A 23,925-nucleotide genomic window follows, 5' to 3' on the forward strand; every position below is an offset into this window, starting at 1 on the left:
TATATATATTAAACATAACAATATTTAGAAAAAGGTACACATCACCCTTATCAAAAGCAATATCATCATAGCACATTAGGTTAGCTTGCGTCCATGTTGGCCTAGTCCATTATTCAACCAACTATTCTAATTACAACAGTTACAGCGAACATGTTAAGGTAAATTCATCATTGATACCACAGAGACGGTCTCCTAAGACCAGTTCAGACCAAAGATTCGCGACGCAACGAGACTCTTTTGGGACGTCGCAGGGGAAAGGTTGCAGCAGTGTGAACTGGTCGTCGCAAGTTGCAAGGAAAAGATTGAACATGTCAAATCGTCGGGTCCAGTTTTAGAACGCACGATGTGGCTATTTCTCTTCAGCCAATCAGGACACAGCACAACAATTTAGGCTTATTAAATACAAGTTGTAGGTGCTAACGGTATTATCTTAGGTTTTACACCGCACTTATTTAACATGCCCTGCAAATGTATAAATCAGTGTTCGAATTACGTGGGAGCCAGAGGGAACCGAGCTTCCAAAAAGGCAAAGTCAAAAAACTGAGGGGTCTCATATCTGAAGGTGTCTGCCATATTTGGCATTGTAATTTCATCTTAAACAACACTCATCCATCCCCGTGCAGTCTCTTACCATTAAAAGAATGGTAAGAGACTGCCCCTCCCCCCCAGAGTCAACATTTACACCCGCGGACCCTGCTATGTATGCATTACAAGATTCTACAGAATCTCACGCCAGTAATGTAATGCATTACTGAACTGGTCGTAGGAGACCATTCGGGAACCATGCCTATGTAGATAAACAAATGATACGTCTAAACGTAAAAAAAATTATGAAAAAAAAATTATATATAAAAAAATATATTTTGAAAAAAATGTATATAAAAAAAAAATTATATAAAAAAAATTTAATAAAAAAAAATTATATAAAAAAATTTATTAAAAAAAAAAATTTAATAAAAAAAAATTATATAAAAAAATTTATTAAAAAAAAAAATTATATAAAAAAAATAATAAATTAAAAAAATAATTAAAAAAAAAAATTGGACCTGCGCACAAATGTTTTTTTTTGGACCTGTGCGCGCATCTTTTTTTGGACATGCGCACGCGCATCTTTTTTTGGACCTGCGCGCGCATCTTTTTTTTGACATGCGCACGCGCATCTTTTTTTGGACATGCGCGCGCAGGTCCAAAAAAAGATGCGCGTGCGCATGTCCAAAAAGATGCGCGTGCGCATGTCCTTTTTTTGGACATGCGCGCGCAGGTCCAAAAAAAGATGCGCGTGCGCATGTCCAAAAAAAGATGCGCGTGCGCATGTCCAAAAAAAGATGCGCGTGCGCATGTCAAAAAAAAGATGCGCGCGCAGGTCCAAAAAAAGATGCGCGTGCGCATGTCAAAAAAAAACATTTGTGCGCAGGTCCAATTTTTTTTTTTTTTTTCATTTTTAATTTTTAATTTTTTTTATATAATTTTTTTTATATAAATTTTTTTTAATGTAATTTTTTTTATATATAATTTTTTTTCATAATTTTTTTTATAGAATTATTTTTTTTTCATAATTTTTTTTATAGAATTATTTTTTTTAATTATTTTTTTTTAATATCTTTTTTTAAATCTGTTTTTATATATATTTATATATATTTTTATAATTATTATTTTTTTATTATTTAATAATAGGTAAGACCGCACGGGGATGGATAATGAGCGTTGTTTAAGATGAAATTACAATGCCAAATATGGCAGACACCTTCAGATATATGAGAGACCCCCTCAGTTTTTTGAGGGGGAGCGATCAGGATTGTTATTGTTGTTGGATGTGTGGCGTGTGTGTAAGCAGGCAAAAGCGTGTGTCACACGGTGAACCCGTGAGAGTTACGGTGAACCCAGCTCTGCTTCAACTTAAAAAAAAAAAATAATCGTTCATACTCCGCGTACCACTAGAGAACGCTCGCGTACCACCGTTTGAGAACCACTGGTTTAGAGCACTTATAACGTGTCGGCGCTCAAATTCAAAACGTCTCAGTCTGTCAGAATGGATCGATCAGCTGATTGGATCGTGAACCAGTCAGGTTGTTCATTCAAGAAACGAAACCGTTTCTGCTTCGGACGTCATATGTCACGTGCTTATTTCCACACCGAAGCAAGCGTCGAATAGTGGTGGATTTCATGATTCGTTTGAATGAATCAGTTCGCGTCGGTCAGTTCGCCAAGAAGAGTAATAGTGACACCGCTCTACTAAACCAGCCGGGAATAGAACTGCTTCTTATTCACATGTAGAGTATGTCGCCCCCAAGTGTCCCCTATAGGAACGACAACAACATGCAATAGTGTCCTCACTGACTTAAACAAATTGGTTAATGTGAGACACATCGAGAAGAATTACGCATTAATCCATTCCCTTTAGTTGTTTATTAATACATAAAATACAATTTCAGTATTTTTCCAAATATACAGTCACATTTTTGCTTAGTAGAAATCTGTAAAAAAAAAAAAAAAAAAAAGGGCAATTGCATATTAAAAGTATCCCTGTAGGATGACGGACATCAGAGCAGCATTAAGTCTGTCTCAGACCTCAGGGAATCCGGGTCTACGCCCGTAATGACTTCTGCATCCGTCTGCAGCACCAGAAGGACCAGGTCCATCGCTCTCCTCCACGCCTCCACCTTCACACTCATGTTATCATAAACCCTGCTCTGCTCTGCTCCACCCGAGACCCCGCCCAGACCACCCGAGGGCCCGCCCAGACCCCTCTCCCCCAGACCCGTCTCCCCCTGCAGCACCCCTGACCGCCCATCCCCCACCACCCCCCCCAGCCGCTCCACCTCCTGCTCCACCAGCCTACGGGCCTGGAGCTTAGAGCACAGTCCGCTGTTGGCCGTCACTGTGGCGACGTAGTCCGTCAGTGCCTCCACCATCAGAATCAGGACCGTGTCCCTGTAAAGGCCTCCCCCGGCCCTGGCCTCAGGCTCCGCCCCCCCTTGCCGGGCGTGCTCCTGGAGGTCGTGGATGCAGAGCATCTCGATGAGGCCGGCCCCTGGCAGCAGGGCCCCGTCCTGCAGGGCCCGCTGCAGCCGGTGGGCGCACGCCCAGAACTCGTCCTCCAGCGCCTGCAGCCGGGCGGGGACGCAGCCCGTCAGCACGGCCGTGGCCAGGCCCCCGGGGGCCCGTGTGGAGACGCAGACCGCCTGCTGCTCCCCCAGGTCCCTCCAGGGGGTCACAGTCGCCCCCGTCCCCACGCAGCGCTCGCTCAGCTGGGAGGCGTAGGCGACGGGGACGGCCCCCGCGGCCCCAGCGAGGGCCCTCAGGACCGAGGGCCGCACCCGCTCCACCAGCAGAACCCCGCGGGCCAGGCAGGGGGGGCCCAGGGTGTCGCTGACCGCACCCGAGACCAGCACCAGCTCCACGCCCAGCCGCAGCAGGGTGGCCAGGATACGGGCCTCCCCGCTGGACCCCCCCGGGTCCAGGCAGTCCGCCACGTGGCTCACCCCTGGGGGTCTCCTGGAGCCCAGGTGGCGGTACCTCACGCAGAGGTCTCCGGTGAGCAAGACCGTCCGTAGAGACCGGCCCCTCAGCCGCTGAGCCAGCATGGCCTTCTCCGCCGGCAGCCGCACCACACAGCCCGGCAGGACGCACGCCTGGTCCTCAGACACACCGGGCACCACGCAAGTCACCACCCTCCCCAGGTCCAGGGCGGAGCAGCAGGCCTCCGCCCCGGGGACGGTGTCCTGCTGCAGGAGGGCGGCCTGCAACACCAGCTCCATGGAGCGGGCGCAGCCGTGGCTCAGGGCCCTCGCCGCCGGCCCCAGGTCTCTGTATCTCCGAGCCGGGGCCGCTAGCGCCTCCGTAGTGCTAGCGGCCGTAGCTCCACCGAAGTGTCTGCTGTGGCTCAGTTTGATGCTCCCTGGGTGAGTGCGGGCGGCCGCCTGCGTGGAGACAGCGGGGGGACGCGGCGCCGGCGTGCAGTTGTCCAGCTCCAACCGGACGCTGTGTCTCCCGCACGCCCGCAGGCACACGTCCAAGCCCTCGCTCATGGTCCTGACGAGCCGCGGCGCCGGGACCCCCCTCCGCAGGCACTCCAGCGCCGCGCGGCTCCACGCCCCGGCCATGAACAGCAGGCAGCCGGCGCCGGTACCGTACACCCCGTGGTGCGCCCGCACCGTCTCGCCGACCAGCTGGCCCACTGCACAGCTCAGCTCCAGGGTCTCCAGCAGGCGGACGCAGGAGCAGGCCAGCGCCGCCTCGCCGCTCCCCTCCTCCCGGATCAGCTTGTAGGACTTGCAGGGTCCGAGGGAGGAGTGGGCGAGCCCGGCCAGCGCCGACACCTTCTGCAGCCCGAGGTGCTGCTGCTGCCTCGTCACTCCACTGGAGGAGAACATGACTGTATGTCCCCTACAGTCATAACATGCTTTACCTTGACCTGTTGTGCTCTGATCTACAGTAAATAGTACGCAAACATGTGCAACTTAACCGTTTCGATTCTCTGCATCAACTATTGGTTTGGGTATTTGAAATAATAACAGCTTTTTGTTTGTTTAAATTAAACAAAGTAAAGTTATAGCTGCAAGGAAGCCGGTAACACATCACTAGACCACTCACTGCCCTGCGCATTAATCTGCACATTAATCTGTTGATCTGATTATAACAGGAATGCATGAATGCACTCATCCTTTCTGCTGCGGTCCCAAAGCAGTCCTCTGTTCCACAATCACTCATTCATCATAAAACAGTGAGGATGAACGTACTCTACAGCATTATAATATAATAATAATAATAATGTCTCCCGACGCAGATCAGCACGTCTGCAACTCCGCTGCGTCGACGACGCTCTGCGCATGCGCTTGCTGTGCCTGTTGCTAGGCGACACGGAAACGAACATCTCGATTGGTGGACGGACACCAACGCTCGCCCTATTCGTACTCGCCATTGGTCGATCGGAGGGAATCCTCTCGTTTCCGTCCCTCCTATTGGCCGGGGTGGTTGTCACTCGAGACAAAGCAAACTTTGCGGTTGTTGTTGCTTAGGTTCGTTGTTGACAACGCAGTGAACTCAAGACGGTCGATCCCGAACTACGGAGAACTGGAAAATGGTGAATATCTCTAGTTTAGTCACACTTTCTACACGCTTTCTTTCTTATCGATCCGTAAACCGATCAGCAAACCAGGGGGAAAAGTTGAAATACAACTTTCGAGCTGAGCTAACGCGAGACTTTGTGTGTGGCGGAACCGCGCACAGGTCCCTGATCCTGACGGATCAGTCCGGGGGGACCTGTCCAGGGTGGGGGGGGGTCTACCCGGTCTACACCCCCTGTAGGTGGGGTTGCACCACCTGAATGGGGGTCCTACCCCCCCTACAGGTGGTGTAGGACCCCTTGCAGGTGGGGTAGAGCGGGTAGAGGCTGTAGAGGGTGTAGGTGGTGTAGGACACCCTGCAGTTGGTCCTGCTCCACCTGCAGGGTATCATACACCACCGAGACACCCTAATGACAGTAAGTCACATTATGTGGGACCATTGAGGTAACTGTTGTCTGTGGCTGGTTGGAGACATCTGGTTTCCTGTTCTCACAACATTTCTGTTCTCTGACCGTCTAGACACATAGCAGTTAGATCACCACCAACTACAAACTGCAACGTCTCTAGTAGGATCTACGAATATGACACGAAGCATCGCATATTAGTCAGGCTACCGTAAGCCCCTCTCTTCCTCTGCCCAGGCCTCAGGCTACCGTAAGCCCCAGGCCTCAGGCTACCGTAAGCCCCAGGCCTCAGGCTACCATAAGCCCCAAGCCTCAGGCTACCGTAAGCCCAGCCACCCCCCCCAGCCCGAGCTGCTTGCCTGAGGCTACCGTAAGCCCCCGTCTCCCTCGTCCCCAGGCCTCAGGCTACCGTAAGCCCCAAGCCTCAGGCTACCGTAAGCCCCTCTCTCCGGCTGCCGGGGCCTCAGGCTACCGTAAGCCCCCGTCTCCCTCGGCCCTAGGCCTCAGGCTACCGTAAGCCCCTGTCTCCCTTTGCCCCAGGCCTCAGGCTACCGTAAGCCCAGCCCCGCCGCTGCCCAGCGGAAGAAGCCCGCCCACAAGCAGCCCGAGCTGACGGAGGAGCAGAAGCAGGAGATCCGTGAGGCCTTTGACCTGTTCGACACGGACGGGACGGGGACCATCGACGTCAAGGAGCTCAAGGTGGGCTCCACACGCACCGCTCAGCTCACCGCTCAGCTCACCACTCACCGCTCTGCTCTCCGCTCACCCGCACATCACATTTAGGGCATTTCCCCCTTCTCTCCCTCTCTATCTCCCCCTTCTCCTCTTCCTCTCCTTCTCTCCCTCTCTTATCTCCCCCTTCTCCTCTCCCTCTCTATCTCCCCTCTCTCCAGTTATTGCTGAGGCAGACATTACATTTACATTCAGGGCGTTTAGCAGATGCTTTTATCCAAAGCGACTTACAATAAGTACATTTATCAGAAGAAGGAGAAACAACAATATATCTCTGTCGGTACAGTAAGGATGTTCATAGAACCAAGTGCCAAGCACTAACAATCACTAGGTTAACCCATTCCCTGTATACAACAGAGATAGCTAGGATAAGATGCTACACAGTGCTACATACTATTTTTGAGTGTGAGGTACAAACATACAATAAGTGAGTTAGAGAGGGTAAGGGGGGAGTCTCCAGGTGAACTCTGAAGAAATGAGTCTTGAGTCTTTTGCGGAAGCTGGTGAGCTTACATGGGTTGACAGTGAGTTCCCACGTGGTGTTTGATTGACGTGTGGTGTTTGATTGACGCGTGGGGTTTGATTGACAAGTGGTGTTTGATTGACGTGTGCCCCCCGCCCCCCCAGGTGGCCATGCGTGCGCTCGGCTTCGAGCCAAAGAAAGAGGAGATCAAGAAGATGATTGCCGACATCGACAAGCAGGGATCAGGGATGATCGACTTCAATGACTTCCTCAGCATGATGACCCCCAAGATGGTAGGCGGGTGGCTGGGATTCAAGGTTAAATGTGGTGTTATCCGGGCCTCTGTAGGAGGCCCCCGCTATATAAGTGTCGTTCAAAACCTCCAGGGCTTTAGTCTCGGACTCTGCAGACACCTCAGTCTGCTCTCTCAGCTCTTCGTGGTTTCAGCCGATCTCAAAATCTCAAACGGGAAAGCAGGCTGCGTCCCATCGGGGGGTTTATGAGATGTGTGTGTGTCCCGTGCTTCACCACTTCAAAACATGTCAATTGTAAGCGTTTGTACTGCGCTATTCTAACCAGTGGTCATTCAAAGTGCTGCACAATACTGCCTAACATTCACCCAATTCATGCACACATTCACACACGGCGGAGTCAGCCACGCAGGGAAACAGCCAGCTCGTCAGGGTGAGGCGTCTCACTCAGGGACACCTCGACACTCAGCTAGGCAAGGCAAGGCAACTTTATTTATATAGCACTTTTCATACACAAGGCAGACTCAAAGTGCTTCACATATAAACATTGTCGTACAATAAAAGAAAATAATAGATAAGTAAAAATTTTATATGTTAGTATGTGGGTGGCCTGTAAATAATTAATAGGAGAACTCTGGGGGAACATTTCAATACAGCACAAAGGTATTCGAATGATGGAAAATCACCAAATAACATCTGTTTCCCCTGAAATACATTTTAAAATATAGCAGCAACCCCTCCACCTCTTTTTCCAGATCTACATACATCAAAAAAATTATAGTTGGGAGGAGCTGTCTCTATCAGAACGGTTGCACTGTTCAAGCCATGTTTCAGTTAAAAACATAAAATCCAGTTGAGAAGTGGTAATAAAATCATTAACTAAAAAATATTTGTTATTAAGAGACCATTAAGTAGACCCATCCTGATGGTGTTATTGATAGGCTTTAAGGTTGATTTTGGTTTGGAGGGAATAGGTATGAGATTTGTGAGGTTAGCAGTGCGTCTGTTTCCCTTTGTTTAATCTCTCAGTGGTTACAGCAGGAATGCAAAAGTTGCCTTGTTTTGACATAGGCAACCTTGGGTTCAGCAGATTATGCGAAACTTCCTTCATACTGTGTCTACGGCTGAACCCTTTTTTGTCTCAGTAATAATCAGGACTATCAGTACAGGGGGCGGGCTGGGGCACCCTCTGCTTGGGTGTTAACAGCCTGTGGCGATGGTATCATTGACACAGATGCAAGTTTGATGCCAACATTTTTCAATTTCTTAAATTAATCTGGAAAATCATAAAGGGAGGAGACAGTGGAACTGGAGTTGTTGTTGTGGCTATGGGAGAGATGAGGCTGGCGGTCATCGTCAATGGGGGAGTGCTGGAGGTCATCGTCGATGGGGGAGTGCAGAGGAGGGGCATGGCCGTTCCTCGCCAAGCCAGCATCTGCGATGGGGGAAGGCATGGTGTCGATGGCGTTGGGCGGGCTGTTGTCTCTCTTCAAGGTCTGTGGTCTGTCTGCTATGTGTGTGGCACAGTAGATGTGTAGGGGAGACTGTAGTCTTGCTTCTTCTCAAACTGTGCTCTGACTGTGGCCTGTGTGTCAGACCGTGGCAGGGTAGATTTGTGGGAGAGCGAGAAGAGAAGATTGTCCCCTAACAGTTTTGAGCCTAACCTGTTTGGGTGTAGGCCATCTGCTCTGAAAAGTTATTTGCGCCCCCAGAACAAGTTGAAATTGTCAATAAAGCCCCTTCCTCTTTCATTGCAGACTCTGGAAAGCCATGTATTCAGTGCAAGTAGACGACTGAATCTGTTTATTCCCCTGTCAACTGCTGGTATGGGTCCACTGATGAATGACCTAATGTGTAATTTGTCCAGTATGTCCAATATTTCAGTGAAATCCCTCTTCAGAAGTTCTGACTGTTCTCTTCGAATATCATTAAGTCCTACATGCACAATAACCTGTGAGATTTTGGGGTTTTACAATATAATTGTGGCTAGTTTCTTTCTTTATGGTTGAGTCTCCTACAATCAGAGTGTCTGGTTCATCTGCTTTCTGTGAGATGGGCCCTTGTTGGCTTGAGGTGGCGGTGGCAGACGCATGCACAGCTCGCCTCCGTGGTGACTGGTTCTTGTTCCGTCTCTGTCCGCACCCTCCGTCCGGACGCATCTCGGGGCTCAGGGGTGCATGGGTGGCAGGCGCGTCCGTGGACTCTTGAAGTGGCAGGAACCGGTTCTTCAGCGGCAGGGTTAACTTTAGTGATTGGCTAATCTGGCCGAAACATGCTACTTTAGCTTTGGGAAGCTTAGCATTTGGCGTCGAGTGAATTTGTTGATTCACTTTGGTATGTTGTTTGGGCTTAGCGCCGACTCTGTGCCAGTGAGAGGCAGCTGGAACTGTCGCTCTCTTGTCCAGCTTCGGGAAGGATACAGTGTAGCTTTGATCATCTTGTTGTGTATTTGTCTGAGCTAGCTCAGCAAACTCACCCATCGGCACTGTCTCCTGGAGGAGTCCTTTGCATTTTTCTAATGCTGCTAGCCTCGTTTCAAATAAAGCCACTGTCTGTTGCAGTTTGGTGCAGTCTGTGCATTTCCTGGTCTCCATGCCTGAGACATCCAAGTACAGAGGCATGTTGGCGATAGGAAAGTCCAAGGCTTTTGTTGCGGTCTGATCCGGTAGTCATAAAAAGTGCCAAAATGTATTGTTGAATCGAGCGATGGAGGTCGACGGAAACAAACTATATATTCTAGGTACTAGGTATTATGATCCTGAAATAAAATAAAATAAAGTAGACCTGAATGAAGAATTAAGTTTTCCACTGCCTAGTGGAGCTTCGGGGAAACATGACCTCTCTCTCTGCTGCCTCTTATCACTACCTCTTAGCTAGGAGGAGCCGGGGATCAAACTAGCAACCCTCTGGTTACCAGCCGACCCGCTCTACCTCCTGAGCCACATGCCGCCTATATATCTGACCTGTGTGACGCGCTGTCCCATGTCCCCCAGAGCGAGAAGGACTTCACGGAGGAGATCCTGAAGGCCTTCCGGCTGTTTGACGACGACTGCACCGGGCGGATCTCCTTCAAGAACCTGAAGAGGGTCGCCAAGGAGCTGGGGGAGAACCTCACCGACGAGGAGCTCCAGGTACAGGAAAACACTCACTCACCCACTCGCTCCCTCACTCGCTCAAACTCTCTCTCACTCGTTCTCTCTTTCACTCAGTCATTCTTACTCAATCACCCTCTCTTCCTCACCCTCACTCTCACTCTAACTCTAACTCTTACTCTCTCCCTCTCCCTCTCTGTCACTCACTCTCGCTTTCCCTCTCTGTCACTCACTCTCGCTTTCCCTCTCTGTCACTCACTCTCACTTTCCCTCTCTGTCACTCGCTCACTCACAGAAAGACAGACAGACAGACGCACTACTAGTAATCACTTTGTTAGGAATGGGATTTGTGTATATATATATATATATATATATATATATATATATATATTTTGATATACATCTATAGATATCTATAGATGTATATCAATATATCTATAGATGTATATCAATATATATATATATATATATAGATATATATCTATATATAGATATAGATATATATAGATAGATAGATAGATGTATATCAATATATATATATATATATATATATATATATATATATATATATATGTATATCATTATTGATGTGGCTCTATCGCTAAAGATATATAGATAGCTATAGATGGATATCTATATGGATATCTATATCCATATCTCGATATAAATGCATATCTATATCTCTAAATAGAGCTCTGGTGCTGGATCTGATGTGGTTCTGTGGTTTCAGGAGATGATTGACGAGGCGGACCGAGACGGGGACGGAGAGGTCAACGAGCAGGAGTTCCTGAGAATCATGAAGAAGACCAGTCTGTACTGACACACCCCCCCCCCCCATCCCTCCGTCCTGCTGCCATGGCAACCTGCAGACGCCGCCTGTAAATACATCTCGATACGTCCTCCATGTTTTTGTACCGTCATTTTGCATCGAACATGAATAAAGTTATTTATGTTTCCCAAAGTATTCCTCTGGTGTCACCGTGTTTAAGTCTTGTGGCGGCATGTGGCTCAGGAGGTAGAGCGGGTTGGCTGGGAACCGGAAGGTTGCTAGTTCTCCTAAGCTGAGTGTCGAGGTGTCCCTGAGAATGGCACCTCGCCCTGACTGCTCCTGACGAGCTGGCCGACGCCCTGCGTGGTTGACACTGCAGTATTGTAAAGCGCTTTGAGCGGCCACTGGTTAGAGAAGCGACTGCTTTGAACTTTACCCTTAACTCTGGGTCAGTGATTCATCTCAGCAGCTCAGTTTCACTCTGGTCGGTATGGTTTCCCCCTCTGCTGAGATCCGGCCCCTCGTCGAGTGTGAGCTCCTCTGTGGAAAACTGCTTGCTGATCACGGCCCGGAGCACACGCCCAGAGAGAGTGACATGACTGAAGGGCCGAGATGAGTAGCTTGTGTAGCAGAGAGCAGTTAGACCGCTCTCGGGTCTCGAACCTGCCACTTCTCGAACTACGACACTACCGGCATGGGAGTCAAACGCTCTAACCACTGAGCTAAAAGCCCAGGCTTCTAACTCAGCGGCTAGAAGCGTTCTTAAGGCTAGGGGTGTGAGGCCAGCTAGCCCAGGCTAGTTGGCATCCGTTACACTTGGTGAAAGTGTTCAGTCATTTTATGAACGGACATTAGCAGCTCGAGGTCAAAGAGGCATGTGTCAAACAGTACAGCCAAGTGCTCCACAGACAGCATGGAAGAAGATGTCGCCGTGATGTCATGCCCTGTAACACGCTACAGTCAACATATTGATCCAAGCACGGATAAATATAGACCAGTGGAAAGATGAGTGTCTGTACATCTAGTGCCATAACCCTAACATGTTGGACTCCATCGCAGGAATGTTGCACTGCTAACTCTGTGAGTGATGAAACAAGGATGTTGTCTTTAACGGGAGTTGTAAAGTAGTGTTGAATGAAGAGGTTGATTTGTCTCTGCACGTCAACTAAAGATGTTACATTTACATTTACATTCAGGACGGTTAGCAGACGTTCTTATCCAAAGCACCTTGCAGCACCACCGCATGCGATTGCGTACGGAAATGCGACTTCTGACAGAGAGGAAACCGCGGCGAGGAAAAGACCGTAGGCCTACAGACGGCAGTACTAGAAGTAGTTCTACTCCCCACACCTGACTGACAGCAATGCTGAATAATGCACATCATCAAAATTGTGTGATAAATAAACCAAAATATCATACTCCAATAACCCTCCCCCTCACATCGACAGCGATATATTGTTTCTCTTTCTTCTGACTAAAGTACTTATTGTAAGTCGTGTTGGATAAGAGCCTCTGCTAAATGCCCTCAATGTAAATGTGATGTTTCTAAAAACAAATCTTTTTTTCACAAGTCATTCTTTCATTCAGATGTGTGTTCACCATGGTAACCCCAGTTTCACCTCGTTCTACTACTCTACTCTACTTTACTCTACTACTGCCGTGTCTCGCCCGCTCTCGCCACAGAGTCACACCGTGACCACACGGTCCTGCACGTGTGATGTTATACTACTATATATATATATATATGTATATGAGGCTCCAGGAGCTTCAGCTGGAGGCTCGGCCTGGCCGGGCCGGGCCGGTCCGCTGCCCCGCTCCTCCTCCTACACACCTCAGTCTCATCAGAGCGTGACGCAGCAGCGGGGCGAGAAAGTGCCCGACCACAGCCCTACCTCGACGCCCATCGGACCCCGATGGGCTCCCCGGGGAGCCGAGTCATACCGCGAGGAGGAGGGAGGGACGGTACCTACTGAGGCTCTCCACTCAGCCCCTGCACACCTCTGAGAAAGGGATTTTCTCTTTCCGCGGCTGCCGCTCCGTCACCCTGAGGTGCGTGCGTCAGGGTTCCCCTCCACCCCCCCGTCTCCACGCTCCCTTATTCCCTTACCTTATCCCTCATTATTAACAGCCGAACTTATCGTTATGTTTCTGGTTATTCCAGTGGGTTTTGTTGGGCACTCCTTCAAGGGTCACTGGTCACCTGCGGTCGCTGTCCTGGGTCTCTCAGAGGGAGTTCTCTCTCTCTCTCTCTTCCCATGACTGCAGACTGAGCTGTGATGAGAGAGAGAGAGAGAGAGAGAGAGAGAGAGAGAGAGAGAGAGAGAGAGAGAGAGAGAGAGAGAGAGAGAGAGAGAGAGAGAGAGGAGACGGAACCGGCGCCTCTCATCAACAGAGGGACCACTTCTGCTTGTCCTCTCGGCTGAAGTATCCAAGAGTCTCTCGGGAACAGAAAGCGAGTCCCTGAGGTTCATTCTGTGGTTCAGTTTAATAAATAAAATCAATTGTAAATTGTAGACCAATGATACTCAATGAGCACAACTAAAGAAGGACAGGTCTAAAGTAGGCCCCCGTCCCACCCCCAGGTCTACAGCCCCCCAGGTCCTCATCGCCCATAGGCCCCCATTCAATCTGCACTCATTCGATCACCCCCCAGTGGAATTCTAATGGAACTGCAACCAAGTTCGATACAATGGGGCTCAAGGCTGCCAAGCCTGAGTGCCAAGGCTCTCCGTAGACGGGCTCTGATGGAACCCGGCCGGAGGGACTCATGTATTCACAATCATAATGTCCTGCTGAACTTGTTCTGTGTGTCAGTATGTGTAGGTGGTCCCCCTGACACACACTATCACACTATCACCCATCGACCAGATAGCCCCCACCAACGGTGAGATCACGGCGCAGTGTGTTCAAACTGAAAATGGGAAGTGTGTGGTCTTCCTCTCGTTTCCTGTCTGCGAACGCACTCACACACAGCAGCGCCCGTGCACGAGGAGCTCCACTTTCGTAGCGCGTCGTGGGGACTGCCGGTGGAAAAGCTCACGACGATGTCGCAGGTTTCTGTGTTCCAGCTCCGGCCGGGATGGCTATAAAAACAGGTAAGTCCCACACCTGACCAGTATCTCAGCACCAGTAGCTCAGCACCAGTCTCTCAGCACCAGTCTCTCAGCACCAGTACGCTCAACTCCTCTTATCTGACAGCATGCAACTGCTTGTGTTGTTGTTGTGTTGCGTGGCAGTGGCGGTGCGCGGGGCGCCCAGCAGACACTGGGACTTCGTGTCCAGGAAGATCACGCAGACGCAGGTCCAGCTCAAGGACTTCCATACCCCCGCCGGCAAACAGGTACTCTCTTACTTTGAAAGGGTTTTTCAAAGTCTGTCCGTTTCTTTGACTTTGTTTTGGAATGGCTTCAGTGTGTCTTTAACAGAGTGTATTTCTCCTTGTTCTGGAGTGGCTTTAACAGAGTGTCTTTAACAGAGTGTCTTACTCCTTGTTTTGGAATGGCTTTAACAGAGTGTCTTTAACAGAGTGTCTTTCTCCTTCTTTTGGAGTGTCTTTCTCTTTGTTTTGGAGTGGCTCTAACAGAGTGTCTTTCTCCTTGTTCTGCAGGGAGATGGTTCCGCACCGATCCATTCGTTGCTGATTATCAAGGTAAGATCTCAGCCGGATGCAGATCTGAGTCATGGATATTCGTTGCATATGTTAGACGCTTGAAGTCATATCATAACTTGACGGTTGTATCTTACAGTGGAGGGGGAGATGGGCTCAGATTGGTTATAGTAATAATAATAGTACATAAAGACACTTATCACTTTGTATATAATAGGCCTAACCTGATATTTGATTTGATAATTACCTTTAAACAAATGATTTAATTACACACTGGCTGACAGTCAGTGAGTCTTAACAGAGATTTACAAAGCTATCTTAATTATTGTTGAATAATCAATAACCTATTTATAATCAATCAGTTATCAAATGGTTTATTTCTTAAAAGAAGAGGACAATAATGAGCTAAAACAGTATTCATACATACATAATTGAGAGTACAATTACAGAATGTAAAACACCAAATGTAATTGGGCTATAATTCAAGATTGAATTACTAATAAGTTGATGGTCTTTACCTTATTATAATTACTTATATATATATATATATATAATAAGTACAGTATATATTTAATTATTCCATTAAAAAATATAGTTTTAATAGGTAAACTATACAGAGGTTATGTTCGGTATAAGGTTAGAGAAGGTTAAGTTTAGGTATAAGGTTAGAGATGGTTAAGTTTAGGTATAAGGTTAGAGAAGGTTAAGTTCACGTATTAAGTTAGAGAAGGTTAAGGTTAGGTATACGGTTAGAGACAGTTCAGTTTAAGTAGGTCAGAGGTGGGTACGTTTAGGTATCAGTATTTTACATGCAGACATTTCCAAGCTCCCACAGGGTGATTCAGGAGGTCTGGAGCTTACAGCTGATTTCAATAGAGTATGGCTCATCATTTAGACTTAATTTATATCTGTATACCTGGGTATACTGAGCATATATGCGCCTGTATGTGTGAAGTAAGCGATATGAAAAGGTGTTTCAGTTCAGGTGAGCGTTAAGTAAAGATAAGGGTTTGTTTTGGTTAAGTTGAAATATGGGTTTTTGGCAGTGAAGTTCAGGTAAATGTTTGCGTTAATTACATTAAGGTAAGGGTATAAGGTGGTTAAGTTAAGGTGCATTTCTGTGTAGATTATATTAGTTAAGGGTTTAAGGTGGTGAAGTTGAGGTAAGGGTTTTATGGGGGTGAAGTTAAGGTAAGGGTTTGTCGCTGTTAAGGTGAGGAAATGGACCAGGGGAGGAACGACATCATGGCAGTAATCAGTGGAACGGTTTGTTTTGCTCGCTGCTGGTAAACCACCAGAAGGCTTTCTTGTCAGACTGACTGACTAATCTAGCAGCCTCTTGTTTCATTATATCATGCACTCTCACCCGTTACATGTGATGATTCAGCACGCTCAGCTCACCACACACACACACACACACACACACACACACACACACACACACACACACACACACACACTCACCACACGCTTCCTCCCGGACGCAGCACTGTCTAAACGAAAGCGCGTCCTGTGTCGTTGGAGCACGTTTCACTGCGACGCATTCAGGGGCTTTCTCCGTAGAGTTTGGTGAAGATCAGGAAAGCGCACGGAAAGATTGCTTGAGCATAAGGAAAGTGGAGAAGCGGCTCTGGGTTTCGGTGCGTAGGGCTGCAGGGGGTTATCGTTGATCAGCGTGACTCTCTCGTCCCCACAGCCGGGATGCTGCGTTGCGGCGCTCGCCTGCTTCCACGACAACCTGCTGAACGTCACGGCGCAGCGACCCAGAGATGACACGCTGCTGTTCAGCAGTCTGAAGAGCACACTGATGGTGAGGCGCGCACGCACACACACACAACACACGCACGCACGCACGCAACACACGCGCACACACAACACACACACACACACACACACACACACACACACACACACACACACACACACACACACACACACACACACACTTACCTCCTACTAACCCCGCCCTCCTGTTTCTCTCCAGGCGGATGGTGTCCGGTGCAGAGACCCTGGCCCCGCCCCGGTACGTAACGCCCCACCTCCAGCCTCACGCACTGTTATCATCATGTACAGTACAGTACAGTATGAACAGGTTGTACTAAACTTATAAAACGGGTGGCTTAAATCAAGCGAACTGATTGGTTCCCAACTGTTGTATAATGAGCGTATACACACAGCTATGACGCCCATTCAGTTTACAGAGTTCTGTATCACTCCGCGCCTAACTTGAACTGTTGTTTATTTATATATAAAAGCAATAGCATAGTTCACTGAAGCCTAAAAATATGTTGATTGCTGGAGAGGGTGGAAATGTTATAAAGCAATAGGCATACAGTGAGTGAACGGCTTGATAGTAGGCTAAATTGCCGGTGAACAAAGCTACCGTCTCTAGCCTTCTCTCTGAAGGACACTACAGTGTGTTGCATAGCAACCCGCACACCTTGGAGGGAGGGACTACATTTTTGAGGGTGTCTATGACTCTAACGACTTGAACAACGCCCCTTAACTGTGGTATAATGAGAACATTCCACAGCTTGTCGTGATCTATTGCTTAAATGAACTACAGTACAGTACAGTATGAACAGGGGTTGATACTGAGGGGTGAGGGGTCGTACCCCTAGTGACCGGGTCCGTCTGTTCCCCTCAGGCTCCTACCTGTCCGGCCTGCGACTCTTTCCCCAGGACGAAGGCGGAGCTTGTCGACCAGCTGACCCTGTTCCTCCAGAGGGTAAGGGGAGATGGCCTTGTGACCCTATGACCTCAGGGGGCTTAGACAGCAGCACTAGGCTGAACCACTTATCTTAAATCAACTCCACCTCGGTGGGATTGACGATCCACCCATGATGCTGTCCTCTACAGGCACAGAGCAGCTTGTCTGCAAACGGCCCATCAACACGGAGCTGAACCCACCAATCAGGACGGAGCTGAACCCACCAATCAGGACGGAGCTGAAACCACCAATCAGGACGGAGCTGAAACCACCAATCAGGACGGAGTTAACCCACCAGATCTCATCGACCTTTACATGTTTTATTTAACAGCGGCTCACAAGAATGTATTCTCACTAATAGGCCAGATATCTGCACCCCTCTGTCATATGAATATTTATTTGATTAATTTTACTTTACTTATTTATATTTATTTTTATTAATTAATTTATTAATTTATTAATTATTTATTACATTTTTTTTACAGAATGTGTGGACACTTGGTTATTAGTTCTTAAAGAACCTATTATTCTCTACCGCTTATGGTAATTAATTTATTTACAAATAAATAATTTATTTAATAAAAAAGCCTTTGTCTTGTTTTGGATACTGAGTCACATAATGGATCTGCTTCTGTGGTTGCTTCAGTACAGTATAATTCGCCTCATTATTATTTTCACCATTTAAATTGTTAATATTTCCCTATTGCTCATTTATTTTGCAATCATTTATGTTAAAATGGTCCTTAATTAATTTGTCACAACTTGTATTGCTCATTAGGTCCTCGAACACCCTAACATTTGTTTATTCCCTTGTCCTTTCATCAATTATACATGATCTAAAATGATCTGTTTCTGACCATGACTATCCTGGTGTAGCTCTATGGCGCCCCCTGGCGACAGGTGATGGGTGGAGGATTCTTGCATGACAATAAGCAAACCTCTTAATCTCGCCAAACCAGCCTAATTCTCGCGAGTTTACCTCCCGTTTTGCCTCCAAACGCCTGCCATCTAAATGCACTCTACAAAATAAACTAAAAAGCTATAGTTATAAATGCTGATACCATACTAAACTCTGTGTGCAAATCTGAGTTGATGTGTTAATGTTACCGGAGTAGTAAACAAAGTATGTGGATTGTTATTTGGGTCTTACAGTTTTTGCCCATTGCTTGAACACTATAGACACATGCTTAGACCAAAGTAACACTACTTGAAGTTTTTGTTACTATACCTTAAACAAAAGTGCTGCTTTGCACTTTAGTTGCAATTCTGCAACACACTTGCTCCTTTCTGCAACACACTTGCTCCTGCACACGACACGCTATTTCATACATAAGACATACAAATCTCAGTGTACCATTGGGAAAACACAACTATTAAAAATACAAAACACATTGGGTAATTGAAAATACTTTGATAAACACCTGAAAACACTTACTTACAAAACTGAACACCAATCAGCCAGCTACAAAAAGGCCAAAGGGCAATTGTGCACGTCCGGGGGCAGCGCAGGGGAAATATATCATTGTGTGCCGCCATAAGCCTTCAAGGGTTACTGCACCATCATGCAAAAATAGGTCCCTACAAAACCCAACATATCATCACATTTCTAGATGCACTTCATGATGCAACTGTACAGGACAGATCAGGTCCGGAACTGGTTCACCAACCATAATCAATTTGATGTTGTATACTTGCCCCATTACTCGCCATTTCTAAACCCTATAGAATACTTTTTTTTTGGCTTGGAGATGGCGTGTATATGACCGGCAACCACATGCCCGTATGCCTCTTCTGCAGGCAATGGAACAGACCTGCGGAGACATTGAGGTAAGGTCAATCCATGGATGGATTCGGCACACAAGGTGAGGATCCATTAACCAACCCACGCACAATTGCCGTGTTTTTCTGTGTTTACAGTACAGTATACACATTTTGCTCAAACTGAATTTACTGCACTGTAACGTACAGTTCTGCAATGTACAGTATTAATTATTATATTTTTTGGTTGTTGTGAAAACATGCCTTCTGTGGAACTGAATAATAACAGTGAACATGAAAGACTGCAGTGTTTTATATAAAGTAGACTAGTGTATTCATATGATGCAAGTGTGTATCATTTTGTCATCAGAGTGAGATTTTGACAAAGGATTGTTAGGTTTCGAAAGCAGAGTTTCAATTTGACATAGACGTGAATGGTATTGTTGACTATTACTATAGGGTTATATCTGTTGACAACAGAAATATCTGTTGTCAACAGATATAATGTTACTACAACAGATATGTTGAATGGGAACACGATATGTCTCGGATAAACACAAGCTAGACGTTTGACCCACAACCAGGAATACAGACAGACTGGGAGAGATACACAGACAGGAATGGACGAACACAGATACACAGACATAAATAAATACACGCAGGCACGCACAACAAGTGCGTCCATTAAGTTCTCAGTCTCAACAGAAACAGTCATCGTGCTGCAGAAGGGATTATTGAGATGCATTTCATCTCCTACTTGTGACCACGTGGTCTTCAGAAAGCCCCTCTTCACTGGGAAGTCCAGGCTCCTGTGAGTGGCCTGTGGTGGGCCGGCTCTCTGCACGCTAGCAGCCTCGGGCCAGGTGACCCTGATCACATGACGGAGGGGCCTCCACCTGCAAGGCAGCTGCTCTTCCTCTGTGGTCTGGACTCGGAGCAGTGGTTCTCAAACTGTTTCTACTGGTAGACCTCCTCTAAGATAGTTATTCAGAGTACCCCCTTCACGGGCACACAACATTTTTGGCGTGCGTGTGTCTGAATATGTGTGTGTGCATGTGTGTGTTATGCATCAATGTTTGTGTGTGTGTATGTGTATGTGTGTGTGTGTGTGTGTGTGTGTGTGTGTGTGTGTGTGTGTGTGTGTGTGTGTGTGTGTGTGTGTGTGTGCGTGTATGTATGTGTATGTATTTGCATGTGTGTGTGTGTGTGTGTGTGTGTGTGTGTGTGTGTGTGTGTGTGTGTGTGTGTGTGTGTGTGTATGTGTGTGTGTGTGTGTGTGTGTGTGTGTGTGTGTGTGTGTGTTGGATAAAAGTGTCTTCTTAACGCCCTGAATATAAATGTGGGACGCTAGCTAGCAAGCTTCAGAGATTCTGTTATAACTAACATTTATGTGGCCAAATCCTCCATATGTTGTTGTTGTCACTGGGTGGGCTAGTACCGTCTTTCTCTACGGTATTTAGCCGATCATTTGTAACTTGCTCATATCCTGGGACAAAAGCAAAATTCCTCTGGCAAACAATTTTTAAACTCCCGGCAATCAACAGACCCTCCAGCCAAAGATCAGAACTGTGGTAGTGAAGGAAAGGTGGAGGACCTTAGTGCACTCAATGGACTATCATCTTTAGGGCCGACTAAAACACTGCTCACACTAGGGGTTATAGGCAAACTTTACACATTAGGGACTACAGGCTAACTTTACACATTAGGGGCTATAGTATAGGGTGACTTTACACATTAGGGGCTACAGGCTAACTTTACACATTAGGGTCTACAGGGTGACTGTACTCAGCAGTGTTTGTGGCTCCAGTGAGGCTCCAACCCCCTGTGAAAGGATGTACCGCTTCAACCCAAGACGGTAGATTCCCCTTGAAAATTTCCAATCATGTGAAAACAATGTTGTTGTTTTCTAAAGACACTTTGTTCAGCTGTTTGAGTGTAAAAATGCTAAGCAGGTTATCAACATTCATGTATGGGAACACAGCAGATCTGCTCAGCAGAAGGGTTCCCATCACAGGGACAGCGCCCCCCCCCCCCCCCCCCCCCCAGAGGAAGGGACCAGAGGAAGAGCAGCTCTAGGTGACCTACAGTAGGCGCTGCCTGCAGCAGCCCTTCCTACAGCACCTGCTGCCTCCAGTAGGCGCTGCAGGCACAGACGTTCCTCCAGTAGGTCACCCTACAGCAGCTGTTGCAGCTAAGTGACATCCAGTGGCTCCATCGCCACCCCCGCAGTGGTACACTGGCAGTGGCCCAGGTGGTAGAGCGAGTTGACTGGTAACCTGAAGGTTGCTAGTTCGATCCCCGGCTCCTCCTAGCTGAGTGTCGAGGTGTCCCTGAGCGAGACGCCCTCACCCTGACTACTCCAGACGAGCTGGCTGTCGCCCTGCGTGGCTGACAAGTGCCGTCGGCATGTGAATGTGTGCTGCAGGTACAGACGTTCCTCCAGTAGGTCACCCTACAGCAGGTGCTACAGCAGCTGTTGCCTCCAGCTGTTGCCTCCAGCAGCAGCTGTTGCCTCCAGCAGGTTGTGCCTACAGCAGCTGGGCCTGAAGCAGGTGCTGCCTCCTGTGGCTAGCAGAGAGCTGTCCCCCCACAGGCCTCTGTCGTCACGCCTACAGGATCCTGGACTTCCCAGTGAAGGGGGGCTTTCTGAAGACCACGTGGTCACCTCACATGATCACAAGTAGGAGATAAGATAAGATGCAGCTTATTAATGCTCCACTTTGGGTGTCACTCCAGAAAGTGTACAGGACACAAATGCCGCTTTTCCACTGCCAGTACCAGCTCGACTCGACTCGACTCGCCACGCCTTTTTTGCGTTTCCATTGGTAAAAAAAGTACCCGGTACCTAGTACCGGGTACTTTTTTTTAGTACTACCTCCGTCGAGGTTCCAAGCGAGCGGAGTAGGTACTTTTGTGTGACGTAAACAGGCTGCTGGTAACTGATTGGCCAGCGGCTGTAAATGGGAATAATCACTCAAAGTTAAGTTGTGTCCGGCGTGGTTGGAGTCCACGAACCCGCTCCCGAGGGGGACACTGATCAGAGTTTCGCCGTGTGTGTCGCTCCTTTCCCGGGCTAGAGTTAGGCTGCGCGTGGTTGTATGTGTTCGGCGTGGTTGTGCGTGTCTGGCGTGGCTAGAGTCCACGGATCGGCTCCAGAGGATCAGCGTTTCGCTGTTTCGTTTTAGTGTCGTTCCTTTCCTAGGGCTTGAGTTTCGCCTCCATAAACGTTACTGTATGACAACAATAGACGCACAGTCATTGCGCTTTTTATTTTATTTTATTTCCCATCATAACCTTTCCCAGGAATCAGCAAATAGTCTTGATCAGATTCAGATTTCCCGGGAATCGCGTCTCCCGTGATTAAAACCTAATGACGACCCGCCCATGGTAGAGAGGTTCTTTTCTACGACCCGCCCACATTGAAGAGGTACTTTTTTAGATGGAAACGCACCTGAAACCGAGTCGAGTCGAGGCAAGTTGAGTCGAGTCGAGCTGATACTGTCGGTGGAAAAGCGGCAAAAGACAGCAATAAGAATTAAAAGTTGACAAAATTCAAAATTCTCAGAAGATGTGTGTATATGTACACAATAAGACATAATATAAATGATATAATGATAATGATATAAATCATCAGGTAGATCATCTGTCACTGTCTTATATTCCTGAAACCAGCGATGCCAGATGGGGAAGGTGAAAGTAAACCGGAGGCTTCAAATGATCATATCTTGAGGAAAACAATGAAATGCGAGTCATACCAAGATAACAAATGTGTGAATGTGTAATTACAGAAATGAGACTAATGACTTTCTCACCCCCCTACACACCCAGCCGCATCGGTTAAAAATACAGAATAACTGACGTGGGTCTGTGTAGAAGTTTTCCAGGACTCACTCTAATAAAAAATGTCCCACATTCAAAACAAATGCTGTTCACTAAATGAAAGGCTTTAAACTATTACTATAACTATAACCAGTTCAGCATCGACATGGACACCAGACTGATTACATCTCCCTAAGTGTCACAAAATGATCAGATTACCGTACAATATGGGACTCATGGCATTATTGATCATGGCAATACATTCTAATACTACAAATAGACAACAACATAATCAGCACAACTTCAAGCCGAAGAATAGATCTGTGATTCTGGAGGAAACTTCCTTCTTATAACTACTTCCTGCATTCCCAAGACTCACAGGTTCAGAATTCACCTGCATAGCCTCCCCCCTCCCACCCCAGAGACTGCACCCTGGGGTGGGCCGTGCTGCCAGGGGTGACTCATCAGCCGACTGATGTGGTTGCTCTGCCCCAGCCCACCCCAGGGTGCCGGATGTGGTTCCTCGGCCCACCCCAGGGTCCCCTCCGTTCCCAGTCGGGGTGTTGCGCTGACGTCAGCAGGCTGCTACATCCTCCCATCTTAACCACCACCTTCCCCTCCGTGGGAGGGCAGGCGGCCTCATCATTCATCTCTCTGAGTCCTTTCTCTTTTCCTTGAAGCCCCAGGCAGAGATGACGGGTAATTGTAGAAGGTGTGAAGGTGACCGGACCACGTAGATACAGAGAGGTTTCCGTTGAACTAAAAGCCCCTCTCACCCAATCAGGCTCTGTTTCTTCTAAGCTGGTGAAGGATTCTCCTGTAATCTTCCATACTGGTGTTAATTATAACCTTAATGTCAGTGACGCACTCTCATCTTGACAGGGTGTGAGAAGGTGGTCACATCAGGAATAAGGTTAATCAAGGACTCAATGACTGATGGAAACCCTAGAAACAACCCACTGTTTAACCCTATAAACACTGTTTAACCCTAGAAACACTGTTAAACCCAAGAAACACTGTTTGACCCTAGAAACACTGTTCAACCCTATAAACACTGTTAAAACCAAGAAACACTGTTAAACTCTAGAATCAAAACTTTTTTTTAGTAGTACCCTACCTAATCACAGCAAAAACAGTTGTTCTTGCTATGTAAAGACCCGTAGATTGTCAGGAATCATTTCAAAGTGACACAGAGTCTTGGATTAGCTGTGTTATGACCTCAAACACAACTTTTCATCGCAAAACAATAAAGGT

The 23,925-nt window shown here is 47.6% G+C and overlaps 3 protein-coding genes across 4 annotated transcripts; 2 read left to right on the top strand and 1 right to left on the bottom strand.

The window, feature by feature from the left end:
• Positions 1 to 2,540: 2,540 nt before the first annotated feature.
• bbs12 (Bardet-Biedl syndrome 12) lies at positions 2,541 to 4,373 on the bottom strand (the record flags this gene model as incomplete). Its single annotated transcript, XM_084469158.1, has 1 exon — positions 2,541 to 4,373. One exon carries the CDS (start codon positions 4,371 to 4,373, stop codon positions 2,541 to 2,543), a length of 1,833 nt encoding a protein of 610 aa, XP_084325284.1.
• Positions 4,374 to 4,981: 608 nt separating this feature from the next.
• Positions 4,982 to 10,972, top strand: cetn4 (centrin 4). The gene is made up of 5 exons (XM_084469365.1): positions 4,982 to 5,083; positions 6,011 to 6,169; positions 6,830 to 6,958; positions 9,910 to 10,047; positions 10,739 to 10,972. The coding sequence occupies exons 1-5, from the start codon at positions 5,081 to 5,083 to the stop codon at positions 10,826 to 10,828; spliced, it is 519 nt and encodes a 172-aa protein (XP_084325491.1). The 5' UTR covers positions 4,982 to 5,080; the 3' UTR covers positions 10,829 to 10,972.
• A 2,788-nt stretch (positions 10,973 to 13,760) lies between these two features.
• On the top strand, positions 13,761 to 17,600 carry LOC311345434 (uncharacterized protein). Of its 2 annotated transcripts, XM_084469833.1 has the most exons (7): positions 13,761 to 13,872; positions 14,014 to 14,117; positions 14,385 to 14,426; positions 16,081 to 16,194; positions 16,369 to 16,407; positions 17,032 to 17,112; positions 17,244 to 17,600. In XM_084469833.1, the coding sequence occupies exons 1-7, from the start codon at positions 13,857 to 13,859 to the stop codon at positions 17,286 to 17,288; spliced, it is 441 nt and encodes a 146-aa protein (XP_084325959.1). In that variant the 5' UTR covers positions 13,761 to 13,856; the 3' UTR covers positions 17,289 to 17,600. The 2 variants fall into 2 exon arrangements, with proteins under 2 accessions (XP_084325959.1, XP_084325958.1); XM_084469832.1 differs by lacking the exon at positions 13,761 to 13,872 and having other exon boundaries at positions 13,954 to 14,117.
• Positions 17,601 to 23,925: the final 6,325 nt, after the last annotated feature.

This window comes from Micromesistius poutassou, assembly GCF_964030765.1.
Source record: "Micromesistius poutassou genome assembly, chromosome: 6".
In the NCBI taxonomy this organism is placed as follows: domain Eukaryota; kingdom Metazoa; phylum Chordata; class Actinopteri; order Gadiformes; family Gadidae; genus Micromesistius; species Micromesistius poutassou.